We start from the raw sequence: 21,223 nt of genomic DNA on the forward strand, positions 1-21,223 counted from the left end.
CCGTGTGGGTTCTGAGAATTTGAACTCTGGTCTTCCTGTGTCTCCCGGAAGCACTCTTACCCACTTGCCCGTTTCCCCAGTCAGGATATCTGCCTTTCTTATCATCACAAAAGCCAGGATGAAAACTGTGGTCTGGAAGACCCCCTTCTTCCTTGGAATGTTCACTTCGGGCAAATTTACCTTTCAGAGGGGCAGTGTGAACTTAAACTTCCAAACCAGATAAAAGACGGCCCCTTCATGCCTTACAGAGATCTAGACCCTAGGAAGGCCTGTGACCAGGTGAACTTGAAAGTCCAGGGTGGAGACGGCATACAGAGGTGTGTGTGTGTGTGTGTGTGTGTGTGTGTGTGTGTGTGTGTGTGTGTGTGTGTGTGAGAGAGAGAGAGAGAGAGAGACAGACAGACAGAAAGACAGAGAGACAGAGAGAGACTGTGTGTGTGTGTGTGTGAGAGAGAGAGAGACAGAGAGACAGAGAGAGACTGTGTGTGTGTGTGAGAGAGAGAGAGAGACAGAGAGACAGAGAGAAAGACTGTGTGTGTGTGTGTGTGTGTGTGTGTGTGAGAGAGAGAGAGAGAGAGAGGGAGGGAGGGAGGAAGGGAGAGGAGCACAGTCCCGAGAATGGGTAGGTATCCTGCCCGCAGAAGTGATCATTTTTTATTAATCAGAGGGAAATGTATATGTAATTATGTGAGATGAACTCAGCTTGGCAGGGACTTCTTTTCTTTATGGTATCTGAAGGGATTTATAAACATTTCCTAGGCTCACAGAATCCCATGTGTGGCCTCTTTGCCAGGCACCCCCTTTCAAAGGATTATTCAAGATTAGCACCCAGTAAAAGCTAATTATAAGTCACTGGGTTGTTGCTTCTGACATGTGCCCAGGAGCCCTAGGGAACTGAGGGGAGGGTGGGGAGGGAGTTGGGGGACCACACAGGTGCTAGGTGGTATCGGGGAAGCTGGGGAAACCCCGGCTGGGGGGACCAGCCAAATGCTTGGAGAGGGAGAGGGGTGTGGCTGGTGGGGGAGGGGACTGAGCCCAGACTTTGTTCCTCTCTGACAACAAGAGTCACTTTAAGGGGCTGGGGAGAGAACTGTGTTGGTCCATGTTTGCTCTGTAAACACGAGGTCCCAAGTTTGGCCCCCAGAACCCAGGTGGTGTCACAGCTTTGTAATCCCAGGGTTGGAGAGAGCAACTCTGGGGACAGAGATGGTGGGTCCCTGGGGCTCACTGGCCAGCCAGCCTAGCTGAATACATAAGCTCTGGCCAATGAGAGGTCCTGCCTCTAAAATATAACCGAGAGGTGGCTCAGCAGGTCAAAGGTGCTTGCTGTCGAGTCTGATGTCCCGGGTTCAAACCCCGGTTCCCACACGGTGGAAGAGGAGACTCAGCTCCTGAAAACTGTCCTCTAACCTACACACACACATACACACACACACACACACACACACACACACACCATTCTGGGGTGACAGGGCAGCTGGAAGTGGGTTTGGGGTGGGGAAAGGTTCCAGATGAGTGGATGGGGAGCTCCGAGATCCTGTCCAGGATGAACCTTGCAGGACTAAGAGCCTAGGCAGCTTGCTGAGAGTATTCCAGAAGCTTTTAACAACTGAACAAAGAAGGCCAGATTCCAGAAGAGTAGGGGGTTGCAGGGGTGACCAGGAAGCTGCATAGAAGGTCTGGGGATAGAGAAGTGTCCATTCCAATCCCGCCTGCTTTGGGAGCCTGGAGGAGGATGGGTGGCTGGGCCAGGAGCGGTTGCCCGCACTGCTTAGTGGACACGCTGCAGACTTCTTGCCTGAGCTGAGAAAAGTGAGACCATTGTATTAGTTACTTCTCTCATGCTAGAACAAAACACCTGACAACAGCAAGGTAAGGGAGGAGGGGAGGTAAGGGAGGAGGGGCTTGTGTTCCAGGATACAACCGGGCTGGGTTGTCATGGCAACAGGAGCGTGAGGCAGCTGGTCAGTAGCATCCACAGTCGGAAAGCAGAGAGGTGAACGCCGGTGCTCACAGACGTGTCCAGAGCGTCTCCACACCGACTCTAGACCCTGTCCGGTTGACAGCTGTTGTCAAGGTTGTGAAACTCCACCCGCTGGTCCAAGGACAATGGCACCTGGACCCTGTGTTCTGGGACCCATGGCCTGGCACTGGCGACGGCTGCTCTCTGGAGGAAGCGATGGCTACGAGGACTCACCTCTTCCCCACAGGCACCCAGAAGAGCCCGGAAGAGAGCAGAAGGCACAGCCAGTTCCAACGTCTTCTCAATGTTTGACCAGTCCCAGATCCAGGAGTTTAAAGAGGTTGGTCGGCGGGTCCTAGGGACCCTGGGGACCTGTATTAGTTACCTTTCTTTCACCCTGCAACAACATGCCTGACAAAGCAACTTAAGGAAGGAAGGGTTTATTCCGGCTCTCAGTCTGAGGGCGCCGTCCCTCGGGGTTGGGGAAGGCACAGCCGCAGGACTGGGAGCCGATCACGCAGCAGCGTCCAAAGTCAGGAAGCAGAGACAGAGGAGTGCCGGCGCTCAGCCCGCTCCTCCTTTTCATTCAGTCAGAAGCCCAGCTCGTGAGATGGAGGTGGGCTTTCCCCCTCAGTTAGTTAGCCCAGGCTAGAAAACCCTTCACAGAGGCGCCCAGGGGTGTGTTTCCATGGTCTAGTCTAGTGACAGCCATCCCAAGATTACCGCTGTGCTCTGAAATAAGACATGGAGTGTGGAGTCCCGAAGCACTCGGGGCAGAGTGCTCAGGGGGCCGGACTGCAGTTCCCAGGGTGCAGTGTACTCAAAGCTAAGTTGGGGCTCCGGGAGGTGGCCAGGGGAGGGGGCTCCTAACTGAGGCTGCTCCCGCGGCAGACAGACGGAGGGGCCAGCTGGTCTGGGCAGGGCCCTGGCGGCTCACGGTCGGTCCCTGTCTCCATCAGGCTTTCACTATCATGGACCAGAACCGGGATGGCTTCATCGACAAGGAAGACCTGAGGGACACCTTTGCCGCACTGGGTGGGTGAAGCAGAAGCAGAGGCAGCTTGGGATCTGGGCTTTAGATAGAGCTAAGGAAGCGCAGACCAAGGCAGCCATAGCGAGGGGCTTGAGAGCTGAGGAGAGAAGTGGGGGTAAGGTTTGCAGAGAGACAGGAGGCTAGGGGAGGACTTTTTGAGACAGGGTTTCTCTGTGTAGCTCTGTGGACCAGCCGGGCCTCGAACTCAGAGATCCGCCTGCCTCTGCCTCCCAGGTGCTGGTGTTAAAGGTGTGCGCCACCACCGCCGGGCTTAGGGGAGGACTTTTTAAGATCATTTTTGACATCGCGCAAAGCCCTGGGGTACTGAGAGGCCAAAGGGGGTGTGGCAGGACACGCCCGTAAACCAGGCTCTCTCATGCCAAGGCAGGCGGAGTTCTGGTTCACTGATAGCCTGGACTGCATGGTTAAACACCCAAAATGAAACAGCTGGGTTGGGGGAACAGCTGGAGCTGATTGATTACGATACCAGTGTGGGCTGAGTTGTGAGATCCTGGGAACCTGAGTGCCTGCTGGGACCATGCAGAACCCCAGGGGTCCAGTGTGCGGGGAGAACCCCAGGGGTCCAGTGTGCGGGGAGAACCCCAGGGGTCCAGTGTGCGGGGATGCGGGAGACCTGGGTCTCTAGGCACAACCGCTTGTACTCCGTCCAGCCTCCGTTCGTTTGGTGGTTGCTGTTGCTTTAATCTGTAGACTCCTGTGTTCCCCCTGAAGTCTCCCCAGCAGATGCGTAGTGGAGACAGGTGGGACAGCGGGAGCAGAAGAGACTGTACGACTCTCCCTGGACTCGTCCCCTCTCCCTCTCCAGGCCGCATAAATGTCAAGAACGAGGAGCTGGAGGCCATGGTGAAGGAAGCTCCAGGGCCCATCAACTTCACGGTCTTCCTGACCATGTTTGGGGAGAAGCTCAAGGGTGAGTGGGCTCCTGCGGGCCTGTGGAAGGGTTGGGAGCAGGAAGCAGATATGCCCGCCTGCCCGGCTCTTATGCGTTGCATAGCCACAGATGCAAACATCCCAAGTCTCCCGGGAAATATCCTCTGGCTGTGCACACTGGCCTGGACTCTGCCTCAGTTTCCTCCTCAGTGGAGAGCCCTGAAACGACCTCTCCCTGGCTGACAGAACCACACGCCCCCTCTACTCCCAGTCCCCCTCTGCCTGCCACTCTGCCCTCCTCCCATTCTAACCCCCCCCCCTGCTCTCCGGCCTCTATCGATGGTGACAGGGAGGCAGAGGGATACTGTGGCGCCAGCGCCACAAGCAACTCCAGGGTATCAGGAAAAGAGAGACCAGACGTCCAGCTGTTTGTACTAATAGAATGCATGTGCTGCCTTTATTGCCAGGAGAGTGTGTATGTGTGTCTTCATTACAAGTGCTAAGAGGTCTCTCCCTTGTAGGAGGGAGGAGCTTTTTATACAGGTTTACAGCACAGTGGAAAAAACCCCAGGTAGAAGAGATCGTTGTTTTCCTCCTGCTGGATGTTGATGTCAGAGGGTCAAGGCCAGGGCAATAAGCCAGGACTAGAAAACAGAAAGCACTTGGACTGGAAAACAAGTTGCCCTTGTAGGCTGACCAGCAAACTCACAGAGACCCCATGGGGCTGGGGCCCAACAGAATACTAGAAGGGAATAGGATTTCCGAGATCAACCTGCGACCGACCCCATGGCTGGGCAGGTTACTTCCCTTGCCCTGCTGTGGACTCAGTGTGGTCTCCAGAGAAAGGATTGGGGAGATTTTCTCAGCGCTGAGGAGGAACTCAGTGAGTTTGCCATACCTGCCCCAGGTACCCCAGCAAAAGAAAACTCAAATAGACCTCAGTTCTAGCTACTCCATACTCCTGAGACATAGCCCCAGACCTGGGGCTAGAAGATGGGTCACCTCTGGTCCTCTTCTCCTTGGCCCTGGGAGCTCCCTGTAAACACATCCCTGAGCTTGAGGGTTCTGTGGTGGAATAGAATTCCTGGCTGCCCCTAACCTTTCGGGTTAAGATCTGGCCTCCCTTACAGAGTGAGGGACTGATAATGAGTGGGCTGATTTGCTTTTTGTACCTTGGTATTTTAGTAGAGCCCTTGCCTGGAATATTCCGCTCAGAGTTAGGGGTGTGACTCAGTAGCGGAATCCTTGCATAGATCCCCCAGTGAGGGGCTGAGGACATGGCTGAATGGTAGAGCCCCTGCCTAGAATACCCTCTCCCCTGTGAGAGGCTGGGGTGTGGCTCAGTGGTAGAGCACCTGCTAGAATCCCCTAGTGAGGGGCTGGGGTGTGGCTCAGTGGTAGAGCTCCTGCCTAGAATCCCCTAGTGAGGGGCTGGGGTGTGGCTCAGTGGTAGAGCTCCTGCCTAGAATCCCCTAGTGAGGGGCTGGGGTGTGGCTCAGTGGTAGAGCTCCTGCCTAGAATCCCCTAGTGAGGGGCTGGGGTGTGGCTCAGTGGTAGAGGCAGAGGATGGTGTCTCCATGTCTGGTGTGACATGTATATGGGAGATGACCAGGAGTTCATTTAGGATTCTTTTGGGTGCTCACAGGAAAGGGCACCACTTGTAGCAGGGACGGCCTGTTTTAAAGACAAGGAGACTGAAGCATGAGGCTCACTTAGTCTGTGGCTAAGTCAGAGTGATGATGAGGGCTGGGGACCTCAGACTACAGCTTGTTCTCATCTTTGCTGGGGTTCCAGGCCTGGGGCTCCAGCTGAGCCTGTCATGCAAGCTTGTCTAGGGCTGCGTGAGAGCCGGCAGTGGGGAGGACAGGGGGCTGGGACATCACGGCTGTTAATTGAGGCAAGGAAACTGTCCTCTGACTTCCCACAATGGCAGGCAGCCACTGTACAGGGCTTTTTATGGGTCTTCCAGGCCTCAGAGCAGAGGCCCTCTCTGGGAACAAGGCAGGGAGTGGCTGGTTGAGGTGAGTGTGACTCAGCCAGGCCAGGGCTAAGGAAATCCAGGGCTTGGTCCCCTGGAAGACGGTGGGGGCCGACTGCAGACCAGCTCCAGGCCAGGACTCTTCAGAGAGACATTGGGGCCGTTAGCTAATTGATGGAGTTGGGAAGCGGCGGCCTTGGACGCTGGGACTCTGGCCAGCCCCTATCAGGACCCCTACACCCCTATAGTCTTTCTACCTTAGGCTACCTGCAACTCTGCTGCTAAGCCCACCTGGGGTGGACACTTGCTCTGTCACTGTTGAGAGGACAAAGCTCTTCTTCCCAGGAGACAGAAGTCTGTAGAGAAGACACAAGGGTCAGACCCACTCTGATAGGGACACACACAGAGGCCTGGCATTTTCTTACAGGGGAGACACTCAGGTCCCTCGTGTAGTCTGATGGGGGAGGCACAGAGAGCCCTGGCTTAGTCTAACGGAGGAGACAGACAGACCTGATTCATTCTGATGGGGAGATGTGAGGGCCCCGCCCCAGGCTGGTGGGGAGACCCAGACAGCTCCATTCCAAGCGGTGAAGCTGCAGGCCTGGAGCTGGGCCCAGAGCAGAGATGGATCTGAGCTCTGATTCCCTGGCATTCATCAAAGCCTACCATTAAGTTGTGGCACACACTTGTAATCCCAGTACTTTTGGGGAGGGAGGCAGGAGGGTCAGGAGTTCAAAGCCAACCTCAACTATACAGCAAGTTCTAGACCAAGCTGAGTTATATGGCATGTAGTCAAAAAGAAAACACACACACACACACCACACACACACACACACACTCACACACCACCACACACCACACACACCACACACACACCACCACACACCACACACACATACACACACACACTCACACACCACACACACCACACACACCACACACACATACACACACCACACACACACCACACACATACACACACACTCACACACACCACACACACATACACCCCACCACACACCACACACACACATTCACACACCACACACCACACACACTCACACACCACACACACACCACACACACATACACACACCACACACACACATACACACACCACACACATACACACACTGACACACACTCACACACATACACACACTCACACACACCACACATACACGACACACACATTCACACACCACACACCACACACATACACACACAGTCATACACACCACACACACACACACACACACACACAAACACAACCACCACCACCACCACCAACAAAAACCCCAGCAAAACAAAATGGAATTCCAGCCATTAGCAGCCATTAGCCAGCTGGTCCTGCATATTCTGTGGCAAACACATCTTTGATCCCATGACAGTGCAGGGCCTTGAAGGAAGGGAAGGACTTCCCAGGTCCTGTTTGAGCCAGGTGTGGGACAGCATGGTGAGGAAAAAGTCCTGAGTAAGGGATGTCAGGTCACCCGCTGTCATTCAGAGAGACTGGAGGCCTTCAAGCCCTTTTCCCTGGGCCTCAGTTTCCCCATCAGTATAAAGAGAGGCCTGTGCATTGAAGATCTCTGGTGGCTCCAGAATTCCTTCTGTCTACTTCCTCCTCTTTCTTTCCCATAATTTCTACCTAACCTGTTTTGTTCTGAGGGAGAATCTAGGGCCTTTTACATACCAACATAGCACATTGTTGACAAACCTTGCTTCTGGCTCCTCACTGGGGAATTCTAGGCAGGGGCTCTACCACTGAGCCACACCTCCAGCCCCTCACTGAGGGATTCTAGACAGGGGCTCTACCACTGAGCCACACCCCTGGCCTCAGATTAATTTATTTTGGTAACAATTTTGCTCAAAGTCACAAAAGTGATACAGTGGAAACTGTTTCCAGAGCTTGGGGGTTGGGCTGCATACATTTAGTTGCAAATAACTTGCCCCACTATACATAGACTCCCTGACAGAGCATTTATTATGCTCTTCACTCCCCTGACAACTGTCCCCATTTCATAGATGAAGAAACCGAAGCTCAGAGAGGTTAGGAGACTTGTAAGGTCTCGAAGCTGATATTATTGAATGATCAACACAGTCTGGGGTAAGGGAGCAGCAACCATGAGATTCATTCACACTCAAGTTATGAACAGAGGCTGTAAGTGAAGGAAAAAGAGCCCTGAGCTTGGGGGCTGAGGATGGAGCTCAATGAAGAGGTCTTCAAGAGCGGGCCACCCAAAGGTGATAGGTGGGCCAATGAGCTGGGTGACAATGAGGCTGGACTATCTCCTCTTGTGCTACTTTTGTGGCTTTGAAAAAGTTGCTACCGAAATAAATTATTCAGAGTCTGGAGGTGTGGCTCAATGGTAGAGCTCCTGCCTAGAATCCCCCAGTGAGGGGCTGGGGTGTGGCTCAGTGGTAGAGCTCCTGCCTAGAATCCCCCAGTGAGGGGCTGGGGTGTGGCTCAGTGGTAGAGCACCTGCCTAGAATCCCCCAGTGAGGGGCTGGGGTGTGGCTCAGTGGTAGAGCACCTGCCTAGAATCCCCCAGTGAGGGGCTGGGGTGTGGCTCAGTGGTAGAGCACCTGCCTAGAATCCCCCAGTGAGGGGCTGGGGTATGGCTCAGTGGGAGTTGGGGATGTTCCCCCTCTCCCAACCCCTGCCCAGCTTGGCACCACCTCTGATAGGGGGCCTCACCACCCTTTCATTTCCTTGTCCCTTATGTGCTACCCCTAGGCACGGACCCAGAAGAGACCATACTGCATGCCTTCAAGGTGTTTGACACTGAAGGAAAAGGCGTCGTCAAGGCCGACTTGTAAGTTCTCAGGACTTGCCCTGAGGTGGCAGCCCCGGCTCCTCCCCCCTCAGAACTCAGCAGAGCAGGGCTAACTCCATCCAGTGCCTGGAGACCGCGGCCAGGCCAGTGTGGTTCCTCCTCATATGTCTTCCCTCGCCCCTCGGCCTTGGTGACCCCCTCGCCTGAGTATGGAAGTGGACGGGCAGTGTGGCGGGGGCCAGGGAGGGCTTCTGAGTGTTGGGGATGGAGGGGGGTGGGGTGGGCCTTGGAGGATGAGTACAGGTTGGCCAATCTAGGGTGGGAATGGTATTCTGGATGTGAGAACAGAGGATGAATCACGACCTGGTGTGCGTGGATTGCTGAGCTGGCCTGGGGGAGACGGAAAGCCCGGATCGTGGGAGAAGTGGGAGGGGTCACGGCCCATGGTACTCCTGAGAAGGGAAGGAGTGACCAGCAGAGACCCAGAAGTCAGGGCCAGTGAAACACGGGGTTTGAGAAGAGCACAGGGCCAGATGGGGGCATCGGTGACCAGCTCTGCTTGGGATGCCTGGGTGGAAAGTGGCCACGGGCAGCTGTCCTGCGGGCCCTTGGGCTGGCATCTCAGAGGTGGCCTCTCTTGTGATGACCTGTGTCACACACACAGGAGCACGTCCTAGTGAGAGCAGAGAGGACAAAGAGCCAAGGTCAGGGTCCCTAGAAGCTGGGCCAACCTCCAAGGTGTCCCTTGCAAACCTTGCTGGGCTCTAAGGTGGCCCTGGCTGGTACGATGACCCCTCCTTATCAAGGATAGGACGGTATACGCAGGCATCCAGCGAGAGCCATTCCTGAGGAGCTCAGACGCCGATGGGTCTGGCTGCGGAGCAGATGGGGTCTGGTGGAGACAGAGGTGCATGTCCCCTTGTTACATGCTGTCATCAAAGGCTCTGAGCCAGGCTCCCCGGAGTGCAGAGGGACTACCCAAGTGCCAAGGGTACATCAAACCCAACCCATCCTTGGGGCCGCAGCTCATTCCTGAGTCTTGAGGTGCCAGGGACTCCCTTCTCTCCCAGGAACATGAAGATAAGGGCTGAGGTGGGGTGAGGAAGGGGTGTCCCTGGGCCACTCATTTTGGCAATGAGTGGGATGTGGGGACCTAGAACACCGGGCTGCCGGCCAGATAGGCCACAGAAGTGGCTCTGGATGAAACAGTGTCTGCAAAGTCCCCCGCTTCGGCAACTGTGACTGTCCCATAGTAACAAACAACGGAAAATGTGTGTCGCTCCCTTAACCAGGGCCTGACACCGCCGGCGCCAGAGGGTGTCTTGAGAGCAGAGGCTCCGCTTGGCTCTCTGATCCCATCCTTGCCCTCGGTACCTCCCTAAGCTTGCAAACCCCCTTCTCAGTTGCAAGGGACGTAAGTTCTCATGCAGAGCTGGGTGCTGGCCCCACCTCCAGCAAAGTACACCTGACCCCAAGGAGACAGGCCCAGCCCTGCCACAGCCTCCCTCTGAGATGGCAGCCAAGTCAAAATCCCTCCCAAGCCCCAGTTTCTCCCCAGATAAAGGGGATTCTTGCACTAGTGTCCCAGGTCAGCGAAGAATCGAGTTCTAAAGAGACCCACGGGAAGACTGGGCTTCACCTTCCCATGATGCTCTTGGCCTTGGACAGCATGATGGAGTCTGGGAAAGACTGGTCAGCTGAGCCAAAACAGCTGGAAGAGGCATCAAGGGGTAGTCAAGGTGGGGATAGGCTGGCCATTCCAGCTACTCTGAGGCAGGAGATTCAAGGCCAGACTGAGTTACAAAATGAGTTCAAGGCGAGACGTCTCAAAACAGGAAGCAAAAAGAATCTGGGTAGAGGCAGCACACGCCTTTAATCCCAGCACACGGAGGCAAAGCTTGAGATCACCCTGGCCTACAGAGACAGTTCCAGAACATCCAGGGCTACATGGAGAAACCCTGTCTTGAAAAAGGGAAAAATGCAGCAAAAAAGGAAGGAAGGAAGGAAGGACTAGGGATATAACTTGAGGGTAGAGTGCCTACCTTGAGTGACTCAATGAGGGACTGGGGTGTGGCTCAGTGGTACAGTTCCTGCCTAGAATCCCCCAGTGAGGGGCTGGGGTGTGGCTCAGTGGTAGAGCACCTGCCTAGAATTCCCCAGTGAGGGGCTGGGGTGTGAGTCAGTGGTAGAACACCTGCCTAGAATCCCCCAGTGAGGGGCAGTAGAACATTTGCCTAACATGGCCCAGGTCCTAGGTTCCACCCCTAAACAGAAGACATAGGAGCCCCCCCCCAGCAGTGTAAGGTTGGTTGTTAGCACGCCCTGGTCATCTCAATGGCCTCCAGGTCATGCTGGAGTCTCAAGATGATTCCCTCTGTCCACCATTGTTGCTAGAGGAGTGCAGGTTGCAAGAGAAGCAGTTAGGACACGAAGAGATACCTTGGGGCTGGGGTCCCCTGGGCCAGAGCTCACGTGGCCACCAGGCAACCCTTCCCCAAGACACGATGGCTTCTCTCCTGCAACAGCATTAAAGAGAAGCTTATGACCCAGGCTGACCGGTTCAGTGAGGAGGAGGTAAGTGTGGGCTTTGGGGGACATTCCCATGATCCCCTGCTCTGACTCCTCCTTCTTCCAGCACCCCCATTTAACCCGACCCTCCGCTGCCCCCAGGTCAAGCAGATGTTTGCAGCTTTCCCTCCTGATGTCTGTGGCAACTTAGACTACAGGAATCTGTGCTATGTCATCACACACGGCGAGGAGAAGGACTAGAAGACGTGCCTCCTCCACACCTGGAGTCAGCCAAGACTGGCCGGGAAACAGTCTCCATCACCCCAGCCCAGCCCCGGAGTCTGGGGCTGGAGTGGGAATAAATAACACAGAGATGTACATCTGGGTGATGCTTGCGTGCTCTGGTCGGGCAGACAGTGAAACGTTCCCCTCCTTGCTAGTTTTTTTTTCTCCCAAAACATTTGGTTCCCTAGCTCTGCTCAGCTGTCCCTGATGAGCTGGTGTTTAGAAGTAATGGATGGTTTTAATGCCCCCATCTGGACCACGGGGCATTGCCTTCATCGATGGGGGCAGTTTTATTGAGCACCTAGCGTCTGTGAGTCGCCTGGAAGAGACAGGGTTGTTCACGTGCAGTAAGGGTCACAAGGATCACAGGGAGAAAGATTCTCAGACGAGCCAAAGCTGGGGCAGAGCAGGGATGGGGAAAAGGTGGGGTAGGAAGGGGGGACTGGGCAGAGGTAGGGGCACAGGCCAAGTTGGAGAGGAGGAGAGATGGGTTCCGGACACTTAAAGGTAGGCAGAGAACTCTTCACCCTGGCGCACACGGCTCTGAAGATAGACTAGCCTGAGCTAAAGGGACTCCGCTGTGATTAGCAATGTGAAAAGGCCAGACAGGCCAGAAGATTCTGGGGGCACAGAGATCTTGACAAAGGTTCCCCAGCCCTGCTGCGTGTGTGCGTGCGTGCGTGCGTGCCTGAAACACACGTGTAGAAGTCAGAGGACAAGTGTGGGCAGTGGTCTCTCCTTCACCCTCTGGGTCCTGGCAATCGAGCTGAGGTCTCGGGCTGGCAGCGAGTACCGTTACCCACTAAGCCATCTCACCAGCTCCTCGCTCCCCCGCCCCCGCCCCGCCCCGCCCCGTCCCGCCCCGCCCCACCCCAGTAAGGAGACAGCGGAGAAAACAACCTGGGAAGGATTTGTGTTGGCTCACATGTTCAGAGTGTTCAGCCCATGACGACTGCAAGTGTGAGGGAGGCCAGGGCTATGGACCCTGTCTCGGATGAACGAAACACAGGAGATGGGGGGAGGGAGGGTGATGAGGAAGAAAAGAGAGGAGGGAGGGAGACAGAGACAGATGGACAGTCAGACAGACAGACTTAGGAAGTAGGGAGCCCTTGGTATTCTCGTCCCTCAGCGGAGGGGGCGAGAAGGGTCCCTTATCAGCTCCTGGCCTGGGCTTCTAGACGAGTCCTTTCTCCACCCCAGCCTGGCTCCCTGCTTTCTAAGACTGGCTTTCCTGGAAGTGGTGAGCTGAGCCCTGTCTACACCACTGAAGACTTGCCAGACCCGTTTGTGTCCCACGGTAGGAAACAGGGCTGCAGAAAGTGGGTGCCTCGGGCAACCTCTGACACCCCCTTTCTTGAGACTCTGCCTCCCTGGCTGCAGGACCTGCCATCCTCCAGGGCCCTGTCTCCCTAGGGAAGCCGGCAGCCAGTGTAGAGGGGGAAGGGATTCCCCAGGGTAAAGAGGAGGTATGTGTGGGGAGGCTCTCACCCTCCTCCTTCCTCTTCCTTTCTTCGTCTGTTTACCCTGCCAGAGTGCGGTGGTGATCACTTAAACCAGTTAAAACTGTGTGGTGAGCTCAAAAGGGACTTAGTGAGACCCCCTCTCAAAGTGAACACTAAAAACATGTCTGGGGTGTGGCTCAGTGGGAGATTGCCTATCTAGAATCCCCCAGTGAGGGGCTGTGGCTGTGGCTTAGTGTAGAGCACCTGCCTAGAATCCCCCAGTAAGGAGCTTAGTGTGTGGCTCAATGGTAGAGCACCTGCCTAGAATCCCCCAGTGAGGGGCTGGGGGTGTGGCTTAGTATAGAGCACCTGCCTAGAATCCCCCAGTGAGGGGCTGGGGTGTGGCTTAGTGTAGAGCACCTGCCTAGTATGCTTGAAACCCCGGGTTCAATGCTCAATTCTGCAAACAACAACAAAACCAGCTTAAGAACTTCTTGCTGTGCTCCTACTGCTCCTGCCGCTTCCTCTGGACACAGGGCCTTTGCTTACGGCGACTCCTCTGTCTGGGACACTCTTTCGCTCTGTTACTCCAGCCTGGCTATGGTCTCAGGTCGGTGACATGGGCATAAATCCCAGACACCTTCCAGAACACTTGGTACTTAAATTCACGTATTATCACTCGCGTGTGTGTTCATGCCCGCACGGCACCAGCTTGCATGCCCGTGTGGAGTTCAGAGGCAACTTAGGTGAGTTCTTTTTCTACTCCGGGGTGGAGCTCAGGTCACAGGCTCAGGGAAAACACCCTTTCCCCACTGAGCTAGGGAACTGGCCCACCCGGTTGCTGGGAATTGAAAGTCCAAAAGAGTGGGATTTGGGTGGTGGTTTGCTCACCACAAGTCTCTAGACCCCCATAGTAGGCCAGTTGGATGGCAGAGTCAAAGTTTGCCCATCTCTAGGATACCCAGAGAACCAGCCTCAAGCCCCAAGTCCTGTGGAGGCCTCTCTATGTGGCCAAAGCTGGAAATGCATTTTGTTGTAGGACTGAGCCCTCCCTAGGGCCTCACCAAGCCTGCCTGGCCCATCTAATCTCCAGTCTCCCCGTAAGCAGAATGGACTCAGATGTCCCCTGGCGTCTTAGGCACGATCACGGCTTAGGGTAGCAGTTAATCCAACACTGAGGCCACTTTTCCGTTTTTCTTATAAACTGACCAAACTGGATCTCCTAGAATGCTTGGTGAACCCTGACCAGACCTGGTAGGTGATGGGCTGCAAGCCGGGACAGGCCTTCGGGTCCCCAGAGAGCTGGAGCAGGGAGTTGGCCCTGCCCAGGGCCTCAGCCGGCTCCCCCAGCCAGCTGTATCTCATTGAGGATAATTAGCCCAGCCAGACGCCTGGCTCTCGGTCTCTCATTTTCCACTCAGGATTCATCCGCCGGGGGCCTTCGGACAGTGGCCCCCACATATAAATCAAGAGGGGGTCGCTGTTAAGAGAATGGGGACATTCTTTCCACCCGTGTGGCTGGCTAAATTGCCTCCAAGAGTAGATTCTGTCCTGGCACCCACTCAAGAATGGCCAAGGCCTTTGAAGGCCCTTCCAGGATGGACCCCAGGGGTTTGAAACTGGCTGTGCAAGCGAGAATCTCTCTGGGAGCCTTTGCTGACCACAAGAGGGTGGGGCCTCTAAGGGATAACATGGTAGAAGAGGGACAGACCTTGCTTGACACGAGGCACCCCCGTTATGGGGTCACCATAGCAACTTTGGAGGAGACGACATCTCTCTATCTTTTTGATGGTACAGGAGATGGAACTGGGAGTCCCTAAATGCTAGGCAAGTAAGTGCTCTATGATTGAGCCATTTTCCCAGTCACCTTACTGGGGGATTCTAGGCCAGTGGTCTACCACTGAGACTCACTCAGCTCCTTACTGGGGGATTCTAGGCCAGTGGTCTACCACTGAGACTCACTCAGCTCCTTACTGGGGGATTCTAGGCCAGTGGTCTACCACTGAGACTCACTCAGCTCCTTACTGGGGGATTCTAGGCCAGTGGTCTACCACTGAGACTCACTCAGCTCCTTACTGGGGGATTCTAGGCCAGTGGTCTACCACTGAGACTCACTCAGCTTCTTACTGAGGGATTCTAGGCCAGTGGTCTACCACTGAGACTCAGACTCACTCAGCTCCTTACTGGGGGATTCTAGGCCAGTGGTCTACCACTGAGACTCACTCAACTCCTTACTGGGGGATTCTAGGCCAGTTGTCTACCACTGAGACTCACTCAGCTCCTTACTGGGGGATTCTAGGCCAGTAGCCTATCAGTAAGCATGCCCAGCATTGCCGGGACCCATAGGCATTCTACTACTACCCCCAACCCAGCACATGAATTCAGTGCCCATGGAGGCCACAAGAGGGCGCTGTCTGAATTATATGCTGAGAACTAAACTTGGGTCCTATGGAAGAGAACTACGTGGACTTGACCACCGAGGCACCACGTCATCTTTCCAGCTCATTGATCCCAATGTCTTTCAGTAGTGAGGCTGACCCTGAACTCCACAGTGGCAGGTTGGCGGCAGGGAAGGGCGGCTGTTTACAGGCATTCAGAAAGACGAACTCCAGATAATGCGCAGTTTGTGGCCCGGCACCCACCAAAGCTGAGAGTTGATCTTCCTGAAAACCAACTTCCTGGTGACTTAAGTACCCACTCAGGGCCTCAGAGATGGACGTTTTGCACATGACACCCTGGGCCATTCCGTGAAGTTCTGTGAGGCCACGCGCACCGTCAGCACCCACGCCCTTTCCTCTCTCGTGCTGATCGTGCGCTGGCCGGAGCAGGACGAGATTGGGGAAGGAGGAGGCGGCTGGTCGGCGGTGCCGCAGGGGTCATGGCCCATCCCTGTCTCTAAACGCCCGACTTGCGTGGACCGAGAGCCTGACTCAGCAGCCTCGGAACACAAGGCTATCCTGGGGGCTGGGCAAGCAGGGACACAGCCCTTGGACAGCTCTGGTCCTCCTAAAGCAGCAAGGTAAAGGCCCTTAGCACCTTCTTCGCCTTTCCACGGCCCAGCCACAGTCACGGAGCCCACAGCAGGCAGGGACAGAAAGGCGCACACAGAAGCCAGCTCAAGTCCCAGCTACCGGCCTCCCACGTTCTTACCCAAGGCGCGTTATCCGGGCACCGGGTGCTAACGTCTGTGTTTGGAGAGGGTGGGGCATCGGGACCCAGACTTCTTGGTGCCATGGGGATACTGGATAGGAGTGGCGGTGGGCGCAGTGGTGGGAGGAACAGGCCATGTGGAGCTACCGTAATCCAGAATTTAGCTTCAAAGCCTGTGCCTGCCACTTCATCGGAATGTCCACCCACAGGGTGGAGGCAGGGCAAGTCTGGCTCCCATCAAACTTCAGAGAGTTGCTGTGTCTTGTTTGGCTGGGAGGCCGTGTGGCATGGGGACCAGATCAGGGATCTCAGTGGGGGCATGTAGGGTCACGCAGCCTCGGTTCTGCTTCTTAGGCTGTGTTTGTTGCCTCCAGGTCACCGACAACGTCTCTGGGTCCCCGTACTACCCCTCAGAGAGATAGGACGCATGCCCACCCCCACTCCCACCCTCCACCCCGAGCCCTCTGCTGGAGCTCGCTGCAGAGCCTGGCGCCTGGGCTGGGAACTCCAGCTGGCCCTGTGTGTCCATGGGGCTCGCACACACCGCTTGTGTGGCTCCACAGCGCCATCTACTGGTGGCGGAGCCACCTTACTTGGCTTCCGTTTCTTCGTAGCTTCTAGATGGCGCCGAGTTGAGAAGTGTAATTCTGAGGGCACCAGAGTCTGAATGAGAGTTGCAGCTGCCTCAGCTACCGCTGAATCACAGACTTAACCGCTGTAAGTTTCCTGTAAAAACAAAACATAGCTTGTGGGCTGAGCTCAGTCAGTAAAGCTCGTCTCCTAAGCACCAGGACCTGAGTTCTAACCCTAAAGCCCATGTAAAAAGCCAGGCACTGAGACCTGTGCAGAAACAGGTTAGATTCTGGGCCTTGATGACCAGACAGCCTAGCCTGATTGGCAAACTCCAGGTCAATGAGAGATTCTGTCTTAGATAGGTAGGTAGATAGATAGACAGACAGACAGACAGTAGATAGACAGACAAATAAGTGAAGGTGAGTGTGCTTGAGGAAGACCCGAGGTTTTCTTCTGGTCTCTGCGTGCTCATTCATGCACTCTCACACACATGCACAAAAGTGCATTAAGCAACAGCTTGCAGCTGGCCAGTGGTGGCGCACGCCTTTACTCCCAGCACTCGGGAGGCAGAGGCAGCCGGATCTCTGAGTTCAAGGCCAGTGTGAGTGAGCTCCAGGACATCCACATTACAACCCTGTCGCTCCCCAGCTTTGAGGAATGCGGACACTGCGAAGCATTTTCAGATACCCAGGGCGTGGGCACAGGCAGCTTGAGATGTGGCACCCGCCTGCCGTAGTCTGCTGGATGCGCACTTCCCCACATCTGCCCTCAGCGTCTTTTCTGGGGAACCCAAGGGCCACTGCGCATGCCCTATCTAGCCTCCTACGCGGAAGCCATGGCTGGTTCCCAAGGCAGTGGATATCTGCCTAGCTTCGTTTCTGTTGCTGTGATAACATACTCTGACAAAAGCAGCCTAGAGGAGGAGGCGTTTATTAGAATCCATGGTTCCGGTTACAGCCCGTCGCTACGCAGGGGCACTCGGGACAGCTGGGCTCATCACACGCACAGGCAGGAGCAGAGAGATACGTGCGCTTTGTGCTCAAACCAGGGAAAGTTGCTGCCCACTTTGAAGCTGGGCCTCAGTCAAGATACCCCCCCCAGGTCAGCCCGATGTAGACAATCCTCACAGAGACGCTCTTCCCAGGTGAGTCCAGGCTGAGCCAAGGTGATAATTAGAACTAACCCGTACAGTCGGCATGGGAGGAAGTGACGGACCCACACTGTCCCCAGTGGAGCTTAGGGTCCTGAACAACTCCTCTGTCTGTGGCCGATGGCTTCCTGGGTGGCAGTTTAATTGGCAGGGTCCTTTCGGTTACTTCTCCTGACTAAGCCCTGTCCTGCCTCTCAGCTGCCTGTCCAGAGCTGCTGGGGACGAGAGGAAGAGGACACACAGAGGGACCAGGTTGGCCTGTCCAGGAAGGCGGGATCCTGGTCATGTGAATAGTGTCTGGTGTCTCCTTCAAGGCCCTAGGGACACATGTATTCATGATGGCTTTGACTTCCCTCTAGGAACAGATAGGAGGCTCAATGACAGAGGTCACTGATGGCACAGTGAATGTGGCCACATGTCCTGTGGGGGCTGGAAACGCCAGAGGTTGCTGGCTGGTTCCCCAAGGGTGGGGCCATCTCAAGAGAGCAGGGGGAACTGGCTGCTTAGCTATCTGGGTCCCGTGTGCGTGTGTGTGCGTGTGCGCGTGCGTGCGCGTGCGCGTGTAATATGCTCTTGTGGGGTGTGTGTGATTATGTGTGCAGTGTGCCTGCGTATGTGTACATGTGAGTGTGGCGGCCAGAGGTAACCTGGGGTACCATTTCCCAGGTACTGCCCATCTTATGAGTCAGGGCCTCCCCCTGGGGCCTGGACTCCTTGGGTAGCTTAGGCTGGGCAGCCAGTGAGCCACAGTGAGGCCCCGCTCCCAGCACTAGGATTGAAAGCACACACGTCCACGTCTTGCTTTGTTGTGGTGGTCGGTATTTAGTTTTTTTTCTTTTAATGTCAGTTCTAGGAATTGAACCCAGGCCCTCACGCTTGTAAAGCAAGCACTTTACCGACTGAGCCGTCTCCCCAGCTCCCTGGCTGCGCTCTCTTCGGGGTCACTATGGGCTCCTGGGATGATCTATAAGCTCAGAAAAGCAAGGCCTCCAGCGGGCCCTGGGCTAAGGAGTTTTGGTAGATTCCAAGTGCCCTTATTGGGTCCTGGGGTGCTGGGAGCCATTTAGGGGCAAAATCCAGATCCCTGCTAGGCTAGAAGCAAAGTCCCTTGGACATTAGCTCTCAACTGGACGCAGTCTGTGGGGGCGTGGATCTGATGTCACCAGTGAGGGGTTTCTGTTGCTGTTTATATTAACTCACATTTATTGTTCACACATCTTATTTGTGTGTGTGTAAGTGTGCTCACACACTTGCCCCATGCTCCCAGGGATCACACCCAGATCATCAGGCTTGGCGGCAAGCACCTTGAGTTTCGCCAGAGGAGGCTGCCTGCCTCGTTTGCACCCCTAAAGGGGATGTGTTGGGACAGTATCCACACTGCCCCCTTCAGCACTTTGTCCGGAGAGCAGAATGGCAGGAATTCCAGGAGGCTCTGGGGCCTGTAATTGTGTCCTCAACACTAGGTCATCAAAGACTTCAAGGGGCCATTTGCCTGGATTCCAAGACATCCGGTACCTGGAAGTGGCCCGCCCCAGTCATGTGCCCTGAATGGGCCTCTTGTTCTCTCAAAAGCGCTGTCATCAGGGCTGGGTTCCTGGGAGGAGACTGTTAGCTGCTCTCACCCACTGGGAGTGACCCAGGAATGGCTGCAAACGTGTTCGTCCGCTGGAGAGCCTTGATTTCTCTGTGGCACTAGTCCTAGCCGGCAGGTGTGGGGCGTGGGCGCCACGTTGTGGAGTCTAAGCTGAGAGCCATAGTTGGCCCCTGAGGACCTGAGCTGCCCGCTCCTTCAGTGAACAGCTGGGCGCTGACGCCTCCCCGGCACCCAGGGGCATATGGGGCCCGTGCTAGGGGAGCAAGTCATCGGCGAGGTGGAGAGCCAGGCTGGCGGGCAAGCAGAAGACACGCGGGGGACACAGCTCTACAGGAGACACGCGGGGGGGGGACACGGCTCTACAGGAGACACGTGGGGGGACACGGCTCTACAGGAGACACGCGGGGGGGACACGGCTCTACAGGAGACACGCGGGGGGGGACACGGCTCTACAGGAGACACGCAGGGACACGGCTCTACAGAAGACACGCGGGGGGGGACACGGCTCTACAGAAGACACGCGGGAGACACGACTCTACAGGAGACACGCGGGGGGGGACACGGCTCTACAGGAGACACGCGGGGGGGACATGGCTCTACAGGAGACACGCGGGGGGGGACACGTCTCTACAGGAGACACGCAGGGACACGGCTCTACAGAAGACACGCGGGGGGGACACGGCTCTGCAGAAGACACGCGGGAGACACGACTCTACAGGAGACACGCGGGGGGGGGACACGGCTCTACAGGAGACACGCGGGGGGGGGGACATGGCTCTACAGGAGACACGCGGGGGGGGAGGACACGGCTCTCTACAGGAGACATGCGGGGGGGGGACACCGCTCTACAGGAGACACGCGGGGGGGGGACACCGCTCTACAGAAGACACGCATGGGGACACCGTTCTACAGAAGACACGCGGGGGACACGATGACACGCGGGGGGGGGGGACACCGCTCTACAGAAGACATGCTGGGGGGGGCACGGCTCTACAGAAGTGGGGAGACACGAGGTGTGGGGTGGGGAGGAAGCTGGGTGTGCTAACTCTGTGCTGGCCTCAGGGGTGTCTTTGTCAAGTTGGGGCAGAGTCTCACAGTGTAGCCCAGGCTGGTCTCAAACTCACATTCCTGCCACCTGAGCCCTACTGAGTTCTGGGATTACAGGCCTGTGTCATCACACTTGGTTTATTTCTGACTATTTTTAAAGATGAAAAACATTCATATCTGATGACTTATAAAAAAAAACCAACAAGATGGCCACTGTTTGAAAGAATCCTACGACTAATTTTTTTTAAGTAAATGAATACTGAAGGAAATTGTGGCTAGGGGTGTGGCTCAGTCGGTAGAATACTTACCCAGCATACTGGAATCCCTGGGTTCTATCCCCGAGCGACACAGTGAGTTCCAGGCCAGCTCAGTATACAGCAAACGTGTCTCTCTGTGTTAGGAGTAAAAGAAGGATCCGGTGGTTAAAGGTGCTGCTCTTGTAGAAGACCGGAGTTCAGTTGCCAGCAGCGACGTTACACGGCTCAAACCACCTGCAACTCTAGCTCTGGGTGGGGGTGGGGCCCAGCATCCTCTTCTGGCCTCCATGGGCGTCCACACACGTGGTGTGTACGCTCACAAACAGATGCCCACACGTCACTGTCACCATCAGCGTAAGTAGACTGTTTGTTTGTTGTTGTTTTGTGACGGGGTTTCACATTGTGGCTCTGGCTGTCCTGGAACTCACTCTGTTGACCAGGCTGGCCTTGAACTCACAGAGATCCACCTGCCTCTGCCTCCTAGTGCTGGGATTAAAGGTGTGTGCCACTACACCTGGCCACATTTTTTTTTTAAGTGTTGAAGGTGCCTAACTCAGGTGTGCGCATAGACCCAG

General features: G+C 55.6%; 1 protein-coding gene across 1 annotated transcript; it reads left to right on the top strand.

Moving 5' to 3' along the window:
- Positions 1 to 1,999: 1,999 nt before the first annotated feature.
- On the top strand, positions 2,000 to 11,528 carry Myl10 (myosin light chain 10). Its single transcript, XM_040731470.1, has 7 exons — positions 2,000 to 2,077; positions 2,211 to 2,303; positions 2,923 to 2,998; positions 3,823 to 3,927; positions 8,603 to 8,681; positions 11,168 to 11,216; positions 11,313 to 11,528. Exons 2-7 carry the CDS (start codon positions 2,268 to 2,270, stop codon positions 11,409 to 11,411), a joined length of 444 nt encoding a protein of 147 aa, XP_040587404.1. The 5' UTR covers positions 2,000 to 2,077; positions 2,211 to 2,267; the 3' UTR covers positions 11,412 to 11,528.
- Positions 11,529 to 21,223: the final 9,695 nt, after the last annotated feature.

The sequence above is a fragment of the Mesocricetus auratus genome, unplaced genomic scaffold (genome assembly GCF_017639785.1).
Source record: "Mesocricetus auratus isolate SY011 unplaced genomic scaffold, BCM_Maur_2.0 Super-Scaffold_100025, whole genome shotgun sequence".
NCBI lineage: Eukaryota > Metazoa > Chordata > Mammalia > Rodentia > Cricetidae > Mesocricetus > Mesocricetus auratus.